General features: G+C 37.6%; 2 protein-coding genes across 3 annotated transcripts in view; both read right to left on the minus strand.

Moving 5' to 3' along the window:
* Nucleotides 1–3,539, minus strand: part of LOC107729131 (microtubule-associated protein 6-like) — a 9,547-nt gene extending 6,008 nt beyond the window's left edge. For both annotated transcript variants that reach the window (XM_016539519.1, XM_016539520.1), the window contains exons 1-2: nucleotides 2,812–3,539; nucleotides 1,420–1,636 (exon numbers count right to left, since the gene is read on the minus strand). In XM_016539519.1, the coding sequence (XP_016395005.1) occupies nucleotides 1,420–1,636; nucleotides 2,812–3,533 (939 nt within the window). In that variant the 5' untranslated portion in view covers nucleotides 3,534–3,539. The remainder of the gene's footprint in view (nucleotides 1–1,419; nucleotides 1,637–2,811) is intronic.
* Nucleotides 3,540–5,980: 2,441 nt separating this feature from the next.
* thap12b (THAP domain containing 12b) overlaps nucleotides 5,981–10,074 on the minus strand; it is a 10,025-nt gene continuing 5,931 nt past the window's right edge. Inside the window, 5 exon segments of the mRNA XM_016539515.1 lie at nucleotides 5,981–7,716; nucleotides 7,718–8,219; nucleotides 8,463–8,499; nucleotides 8,664–8,771; nucleotides 8,932–9,052. Coding sequence (XP_016395001.1) covers nucleotides 6,330–7,716; nucleotides 7,718–8,219; nucleotides 8,463–8,499; nucleotides 8,664–8,771; nucleotides 8,932–9,052 — 2,155 coding nt within the window. The 3' untranslated portion in view covers nucleotides 5,981–6,329.

Here is a 10,074-nt window from a genome sequence, read left to right on the forward strand (position 1 = left end):
AAGGCGGGGCATAGAGGAGAAACAATAATGTACAGTATGTGGAAAATAATGTGTTTTTTGAACCTTAAACCGCATAAACACATCTCATTACACCAAATACACAAAATACTGTTCTTTTTAGCAGCATCATATGACCCCTTTAATTCTTTACTTAATATTCAAAATGTTCTAATGAAAGAGATTTTGAGTAAGAATGCTTCTGTAATAAAGCCCCTGATGTCCGTGAACAAATCGTTCTTTTAAAGAAATAGTTCACCCCAAAATGAAAATTTACTCAACCACAGGACATCCATGATTTAGACATTTTTAAAATTGGAACAGATTTGGAGAAATTTGCAAGTTTCTTACAAACGCACAGTTTTTCACTTCAAAAGACATTGATGGATTGAAGTTGTGTGGATTACTGGTGGATTATTGTGATGCTTTTATCAGCTGTTTGGACTCTCATTCTGACGGCACCCATTCACTGCGGAGGATCCACTGATGAGCAAATGATGTAATGCTAATTTCTCCAAATCTGTTCTGATAAAGAAACAAACACATGAATAAACAAACATCGTGGATGGCCTGAGGGTGAGGACATTTTTAGCAAATTTTCAGTTTTGGGTGAACTATTCCTCTAAGCTGGATCTTGATCCACTTAGAATGATTCACGACTGATCTGGTTCTCGGATTCAACTCACAGACTCAATGATCTGGTCACAGCAGTTAATAGCTCACTGGTTGAGAGGATTGTCAAATGCCACTTTTTGTATTTTTGCTTTCTTTTTTAAACTGGAAAGTCCCATACCCATGGGGGTTAATGGCATGGCAAATGGCAACCAGTACAATTCTTCAAAACGTCTCCTAAGAAAATAAGTCATGCAGTCAGTGTTGTTATTGTTAACTAAAACTATTAAAATTGTTTTCATTAATTAAAAATAAATTTGAAATAAAATAAAATATCAGATGAAAAACTTAAACATAAACAAATGAGAAATTTTGCGTCCACAACTAGCTGAAATAAAATATGTTTAGATTGAAGTACTAAAAACTAAAATTGAAACAAAAATTAAAATAAAATAAAACTATATAGAAATATTAACAAAAACTAATAAAAATGACAAAAGCACATAAAATTACTTTGACTGAAATCTGAAAATCTGAAAATAACTATAATAGTTTACAAATAATACTAAAATAACACTGCATGGAATGTTATGAGGGTAAATAAATGGATGAACTATCTCAGAACTGATAGCATTAGAGTGACAGATGTTGGAGCCTCATATTAATAAAATATTTCTGAAAAATTCATAATCTTGCATTACAATTTCACCTCTCACAGTATAATTAAGTTTCTGATGATAACCCTCATATCTGAAATTATTGAGTTCATCACTATGGTAATAAAACAGGGCACCTGAGAAAGCATCCTACCTTGCTGGACTCTTTGCTTGGTTCACTATACAGGCTTCGTATCCGACGGCGCTCCAACAGCTTGTTGTCTGTGGCATGAGGTTTGACCTGCTCTCCTTTAAAGGTGGCACTATAACTGGTCTCCAGGTTGGTCTTCTCCTCCACTAGGAGTTTGTACTGAGATTTCGCTTTGATGAGTTTCACTGGTTTGACACCTCTATAAGCCTTGAACTCCGTCCTAGAGAAGCACAGAGATTTTGTAAATTAATCTTAGGCTGAAATAATTATACATAGTGTAATCAAAACTGGTTTATGGTTCATTGTCAGAAGACTAAAACAAATAACATGACAAAAGATAACAGATCAGCAACCATGAGGTCATGCTTTATTTAGATGCCATCTAAAATTGAGGTTCTGACCTGAGTTCAGTATAAGTCAATATTCAGCATAATTACTCTACCAAAACAGACGCCTTGTAAAGAAATCAGGACAAACTAATTGGGACATTGAGGTGTTGTATTACAGCTTTATGCAGAGTGAGTGTGCACAAAATGTTCTGAAAACTCAAGAATGACTCGACATATTTTGGTGGGGGGGAAAAAAGCCTCAGACACCCACAGAGAGGAAATTACACTGGTGACTCGATATTTTTCAAAGACTGGATCTAAATCTTTCCTTATATCTTGTGCTTAGATAAGGTTACATTAGCTGCAGTGATCGGATATACTAAATCTTGGTTTAAAATAGAAAGGTACCCAATAATCAGATTGACATATAAATGAGGGCTTTTCTATGACAAGTTCTAAGGTTGGTTCCCCCAAATCTAGAATATACAGAATTACAGCCCCCAACAAGGGAGCTGATTTTGGGTACATTATCAATTTTATCATTTCATGGTAATCAGGAAATATTTGTCTGCTAATATGTATGGGTTTTATGAGTTTTAAGAACAGCTGACACAGTTGAAATGAGCATATATTGACTGAGTTTCTAAATGGTGATATGTAGAAAACAGGATTACAAATAAAGTTGCTGATAAAATGCAGATACATAATGTAACAATTAAATGAAAGCAAAAGAATGATGCAACAGAACAGTTTCATATAATATTTACTTAAAATTCATGTAAAAGTGATTAGACAAGGACATTGTTGGCAGATGCTGAAAACTAACCTTTCCGGGATGTTCTGGGAACCAAAAATTGTTAGCTAGGAATCAGCCAATCCCAGTAATCTCAAAACAGCTAGATATTGTCTGCTTAATATTTTTCATTCTAATATCTGTTAATATTTCTCTAAAATGGCAAGACATGAATTTGTGACATACATTTTATGTCACTAGCAGGCAATTAGAGCAGGATTCCTTGGCGATGACAAAGTTCATAAAAATGAAACAGATTTGTATTATATTTACCTATATGAACTTCCAGATGTGACTTCCTCCTTAATCTGCTTGTTGACAGCATCTGCAGCCGACCTCCTCTTTCCCTCCACAGCAACATCTTTCTCCATTTTGATCCCCTCTGACACATGCTCTTTTTTGTCTAACTTCTTTCTCCTTTCTTTACTCTCTTTTTCGTGCTGTTTTTCTTCAATCTCACATTTTTCCACTCCGGTTTCAACCTCTGAAGTGGCCTGCTCCTGGTTGGAGAACTTGCTCTCAGCCTTACAAGGTGCAGCAGGAGTGGGTTGTTTGGGAATCCACGGATGATCTCCTCTTTTCGGAACGGGCCACGGTTTGTAATCTTTTTGGTACTGAGTCACGTTGTTGAAAGGGGTCTTTGATGGCTGATACTCGTTTCTGGGTTTGCAGCTTGGTTCCGGACGCACACTCCAGGCTTTGAAATCCTGGCGCATCACAGAAGCGCCGGACCCATCTTGAGATGATGATGCTGCGGCATCAGCGGCGGCGTGAGTCGCTCTGGTCGACGCCTCCTGATGAGCGCTATGGGCAGGCTGGGATTCTCTGATGACCGGCTTCTGTGATATTAATGGTTTGGGTTGAGGGTGCAGATGTTGCACCTCGGCCACGTCTGAATACTTCGTGAAAACCAAAGGCACTGCAATGTCACCTTTGTCCAAGTCACTCCAGAAGCGGTTGATGCAGCAAGCCCTGGTGATACAGGGCCATGCCATGATCGATAACGAGGCGAAGGCTTGAATCTTATGAGAAACGATTCAGAAATGAGGACCACAACGCACAAAATCTGTTTTGTTTTTTAAATCAGAACAGCGATGCTCTTTCCTTTAAATGTCCCTTCTGATAAGAGAAATCCTTCCAGATTGTTGAAATCCCCTGTATCGTAGCGCACGCGCTTGCGCACTTCTCTCGGCGAGTAATTTCGATGTGCTTGTTTTCTCTCAGTTACAAATGTAAATGAAAGATTTCTTTATAGAAAAGACACCGTCCGGGCGACTCCGTTGACAGCTGTATGACAAGACACCGCCCCGGTTCCTCGGAAAACGCTCGTGGTCTGCGGAGTGAACTATCACCTGCAGCCGTCAGCGTCTGGCCAGCATCGGGTGGAGACGCCGCTCATTTAACCATTTCAAGACTGTCACACATCCACATCCACCCACTACTTCAACCATTTCTGCCAGCGAACGCTACATGTTTCTGGGACTTGTTGATCTGAAGACCGGTTCATAACATATGACATATAAGGTTCTAAAACGAGTTGTTGGTGTATTTTACAGTTGTCAACTATAAAAACATATCATAATACAGATACAACTGCCATATACAATATTTAAAACGTCTATTATTGATGTATTATTGAGATTTACGGTCTTATAAAATTATGAGCACATATGCCAAATGGACAACGGTCTCAGTTTGAATTAAGTACTGAATGATTTTAACAAAATTGCATTATTGAATAAATTAAAAACACGTACATGTGCAAAATATATGTCCTAACTACCATATCAAATTATGATATTGTATTGTTTGCAACTTTCTATTAGGTGTTATTGGCCAATTAAACATGATATGCATGCATCCACTTTTCTTTTGTTCTTTTCATTCTTACATGTGTACAACATACCATCTAGTGGTGCCTGCAATGATAGCAGCATGTGTTGCATGTGCATGTGTGTAACCCATGGGGTGGGGCACAGTTAGCTCAGTGCAGATATCCAGTGATGCCAGTGCTCTGCATCGAACTTACATTGCATTCACAACGCATGGCCAAACTGTAAAGTAATGCCTTACCTCAATTAAAATATGTCAGAAATTCCAGAAGCAGACTTCAAAGTGGCAAAAGTGACAAGTAAGAAAAAACCTGACATCAGAAACCTTAGTGGAAGAATTTCTAATGATTTTTTTGGATGAGAGATTATTTGCACACATGCACAATCTGTTTGGCCTGCTGTTCTGTATCCTCAAATGTCCACTCTTTTGTCTTTTCCCTCTAATCAGTAGTGGGATGAAAAGTAAGTATGGCAACAATGTACATTTTGCAGTTTTTTGTTGTTGTTGTTGCTTTTAATTTACACGCACATGGATACAAACCCTCTTGAATCAATATGAGACCTGCAGCAGCTCCTTGGTGATTTAAATGTGATTTAAGGTTTTGTACGCCCTCATTAACAAACCTTTGTATTGTAATTGAACCCACCCATCTATTGACACTAAAGTAGTTTAAAATGGCATAATTTATTTTAAGAAAATACATACTTGCAAATGCTGCTCTCTTGAGGACCAAAGTGGAATTGACTCGAAATACAAAGCAACAGATGTTATTCATGCACTATGTTTAACATCACTTTTCAATTTATTTTAAGCATTTGACATTGCATTGCAAATAGGTTTTATTGCATTTACAAAATATTTACTAAACATTATTAAAGACAGTGATCTCGCTAAACCGATGGTGCTCACAAAATATAACTATTTTGGTTGCATTCATTTGTTACCACATTGTGTAAAAAAGATACAACAGAAGGCAGAATGCTGTCTGCATGAAGTAGTGCTGTGCATCTTTTGTATTTTTATGCAAAACTGTTTAGTTGGATATACTGGAGCAAGACTAAAATTAATCTGGTTAAAAAAGGTTGTTGCAATTACCACCAATATTGATACATGAATTTCCAATCTGTTTCAGTTCCTGTTTTTCATAGTAATAAATATACCCATACATTTCCAAAGAGTAAATGGTAACGCGTAAGGTTTCATTTGTTGACACTGGATAAATGCATTAGTAAGCATGAACTAGCAATGAATAACAAATTCTGTAGAAGTATTTACCTTAACTAATGTTAATTTCAATGTTTACTAATACATTATTAAAATTAAAAGATGTATATTTTAATATATTATGGACCTATTAATATTAAATGGACCTGAAGAACTAACAAAGAACAGATGTATTTTTGTTAAATAACACTTACAAAGGTGAATAAATACTGTAGCAAATGTTTTGCTTACTGTTAATTTAATGCATTAACTAGTGTTAACTAATAGGACTTTTTTTATGGCTACCAAGTAAATATATATTATAGGCTAGCTGCAGTAATGTAGACCTGTGACAGTAGAAAGAAATTATATCCTTATATAGAAGACAGCATCAAAAGTGCTTTCATTTTATTTACACTTTGGACCAGTTTATACAAACACAAACTTGTCTTTAATGGTTGATTTTCAAAGTTATTTTAGTCATTTATCAGTGAAGTCAAGAAAGTCAAGCAAACAAAATGCAAGACCACTCTGCACATTGCAGACACTTACATGGTGAATCTTTTGAAGGTCCTCACAAATGTAAAAATAGTACTATATTTCTCCAGGGGGAAAAGACACATGAAAATAAACAATTGGCATTGTGATGAAAATCAAAGGGTAATTACAAAATGTTATGCAAAACAATTACACAACTCATTTCCAGCTCAAAGATTTTTGCAGTCGAAACTCTGAGAGTCTATACATTTGACCTGTTAATCACTCTCACTTTCTTCTGAGTAAGTTTTTAAATAACACTCAACCATTTCTTCCAGGTCTGTTTTTATATGATAATTGATGTTCAGCACAGCCAGATTCTTACATCTTTGGTGTACCGCAGTGTCTGTGAGGTAAGCCTGTAAGCGTCTTTGGGCGGTTTCACCGTGATTCCCATCTAGCTTCAGCACCGGCAACGTGGCTAATATTTTCAAAAACGCATTAACGTTGGGGAAGAACTTCACATCAGAGTGCTGAAGGGTTTTGTGAATGGTGCATGGCAAGCTTACTTCCTTCCCTCTGTGTTTCCATTTTATTCTCCAACAATGTAGTTCAGCAGGCAGCGTGTCTGGATGGGGCAAATCGCTCCTGTAAATGTCGGCATGGGTCTCCTCGGAGGTATTAAACCTCATTTGGCCCATGACTGCGGGGACGAGAGACAAGCACTTGAGCGCCTTGAGATGATTCTCAGAGAAGATGTCCTTGACCTCCTGCGTGATGTACTCCATAACCGGCAGAGTAAGATAATCCTTAAAGAACGACTCCGCCTGTATTTCCATGGTCTCCACCGCCTGTTGCTTCCGAAGAAACAACCTCGGGACTTTCACTGGGATCTCCATTGCAGTCGCCAAACTGACCGCCTCTTCGAACCAGAATTCATGGTATACTTCGAGATTGTCCGATACCTCGTGCAATGAATGCAGTACTGCTGTTAAGCTGTTGGCGGCGAAAAACACATCAATGGTTTCTCCTTGTAGGTTCTTACCAAAAGCTCTCGTAAAAGACAATGCGTTCTTCAAAATAACCAACGTCACAATGAACTCAAAGTCCGCCAAGGCCTCAGCAATGGCATAAGCGTCACTGGTTATTTGGCCGTTCCACTTCAGATCCTCATTGTCGTGTATGCTGTCCATGCACAGCAGAAGCGGCTCCATCAAATCGACGGCCATCTCAAACACATTATGAAGATCAGTCCAGGTTGAACGCGAGTCCTCTTTGAGAATGTTTTCTTTTTCTATGTTTCCCTGACACAGGATGGAGACAGCATTATCAAGTTCGCTCTGCAGCAACGGAGACGCTTTAAAAAACGCATTCGTCTTCTTCAGAATGGACATCACATCTTGCACTCCAGTCAATGGCATGCCATTAGCAAGATGAACATTGAGTGCACAGGTGGAAGTGGGCGTGATCACCGCCATGGGATATTTCTCCTTGAGTTGGGCAGCGATGACCTTCATCTTGGTGCCAAGTATACCAGACCCCGCATGTGCTTGTCCCCTGCAGTGCTCCATACTCAAGCCCCATCCCTTCGTCAACCGAGTCTCCAATCTCTTAGCGACAGTGACCTCCTCTCCTTCAAACGAGAGGAACTCTATGAATTCCTCTGAGAGTGTTTGCCTGGTCTACAAAGCGCAGGAATATGGGAAGGTGCTCTCCTTCTGGGAACTCTACTAACTCCCCTGTGATGATGGAAAAGAAGCGGCATTCTCGGACTTGCTGAAGGATCTCTTCACGGACGCATCTCTCGCAGACCTCCAGCAGCTGCCTCTGCTGGACAGCAGAACAATATTCCTCATTAACAGCTGCTGCCTCAAACCTCCTCCGAAGAAATTCATCACCTGCATTGATACGGTTCTCGATTAGCGCTTGAAAGTTGCCTGTAGTCAAAAGCCGTTCCTCCTCCTTAGAGCGCATCTCATCTTCTCTTGCATTGCAACTGAATGGAAAGTTCTGCCTTCCTATCAAAACCATGACTTCAAAGGAAGACCTTAAGAACTCTCTCAGGTCTTTTTGCTCAGGCGTCAGCTGAGGAATGTCGTCAGTTTTCTCACTGTCATCCTGAGCATCACAGTCTTTTTTTGAGAGCAGTTGTTCAATTGAAGACTCCACTAAAGAAACAGACACAAACGTTCAAAGCAATTATCATTCAGAGCTACATTTTTAATCAGTTTAGTAAGAAATCAGTTTAATCAATTGATCAGTTTCAGCTTGCCAGATGAGCAGAGTGATATACAGTGCTGCCATAGGCAAAGGCGAATATTAAAAATGATCTGACCGCAAAATGTTGCAACTGACCAATCAGAATCAAGTATTCCACAGAGCTGTGTAATAATCAACTATATCTTACTTACATCTTCTTTCTTTGATTTTCCGAACCTCTTCATCTGTCTGAGGAAAACAGGAATGGAAAGTGTCACTACTATTATAGCTACTGTGCTGATTTATAAAGTTACATTTATTGACTTATCATTAACAATGTGAAATATGACACTTTGCAGTAAACAAAAGTTATGTAGTTTAACAACAACTGCGATGAGAAAAAAAAATTCTACCAGAACTTTAATGCGTTTGCGATGTCTGCTGTGAGGATTGCTGAGGTGGCTGGTTAAATCAAAAATCGTGGGAATAGCAGTGTCCCTTAGTACTGTCCTGTAAGGGCTCTGAAAAACACAGTAACAATCCTTATGTAATAATCCTTGTAAAACACTATTGAACTATTTAGATAATATGATAAAACATTAAGGTTCCTGTACTATGAGTAATGTTAAATGCTTATAACTTTAAAACAACAATTGTAAAGTACAAATTACAGTGCATTACAGTTTTGCATATCATGGCTGGTTCAAAGTGCTTTGCACACAGTCGGTAGTGCTTGTTCAGCTGATCCGGAGTTTTCTCCTCCAGATCTGCCCGGCGACAGTTCTCCACCCACAACCTACATCTGTGCAAATAAAGTTTTAAGAAATACACAATGACTCATTTCTTGCATAACATTTTTGTAGAAAACACTTATTCACTGGTTTAGCCAAGAAAACTGAACAACAAATGAAAAAAAACACTGTACACTGCTGAGTCTGACATTTATATGCATATGTTTTGTTGATGAAAACTACTGTAGCAGCTATATTATGGTCTTTTTCTCTCCAATTTAAACACTGGATTTTGATTAACAATATATTTTTTGTATTATAAAATTCTAACAAGTTAGAAGAGGTGAGAATTATTCAACACCTGCAACAAAACACTACAGTATATTACTAATATAATGTATGCAAATTGTATAATATCCAAGGTACACATTTCTAGTAATTGTGCAGTTAATTCTCATATTGTATTTTCAGAAAGTTTTGGAATATTTTTCCTCTCCCCAAATTTGTCACTACCGAAACACAGTAATAATAATTTCATTAGAAGAGTTATATTGACCTATTAAGATTTTGCTTACATCTACATTGTAAATTTTTTTTGTTGTTGCTATTTTATTACTTTTTTTCAGAGGTAAATCAATAACAATTACATTTTTAAGAATATTTCAAGTGTAATTTAGGAGATTTGTTGTATTTTGAATCCAATTTTTCTTTGTAAAAGGCAAAAAGTTGATCATACTGATTTCAAAGTTAAGGATTCATTAGTTTGAATATACATTGAACCAAAAGCTACCATAACATCTTAGTTGATAATTCAGTATGCTTTATGTTTGGCAAAACATCCCATGTTTCGGTTGTGACTGCACATTTTCGGTAGTGACAGTAATGCTTTGGTAGCGGCCACATCACATTTCAGAATTTTAACTTGCATACTAAACACTTCTAAAACATACTAAAATACTAAAAAACTGCACTCAGATTTTGTTTATTGCCCCCAAATATGAGGATTATGTGTTCACTTTTGATCACTACCGAAACAATGATATGTTTTAGTCAAATGTTTCGGTAGTGACAATTTTAGATACTTTTGAACCTA

This window comes from Sinocyclocheilus rhinocerous, unplaced genomic scaffold, assembly GCF_001515625.1.
Source record: "Sinocyclocheilus rhinocerous isolate Xijiao unplaced genomic scaffold, SAMN03320098_v1.1 scaffold1870, whole genome shotgun sequence".
Lineage (NCBI taxonomy): Eukaryota > Metazoa > Chordata > Actinopteri > Cypriniformes > Cyprinidae > Sinocyclocheilus > Sinocyclocheilus rhinocerous.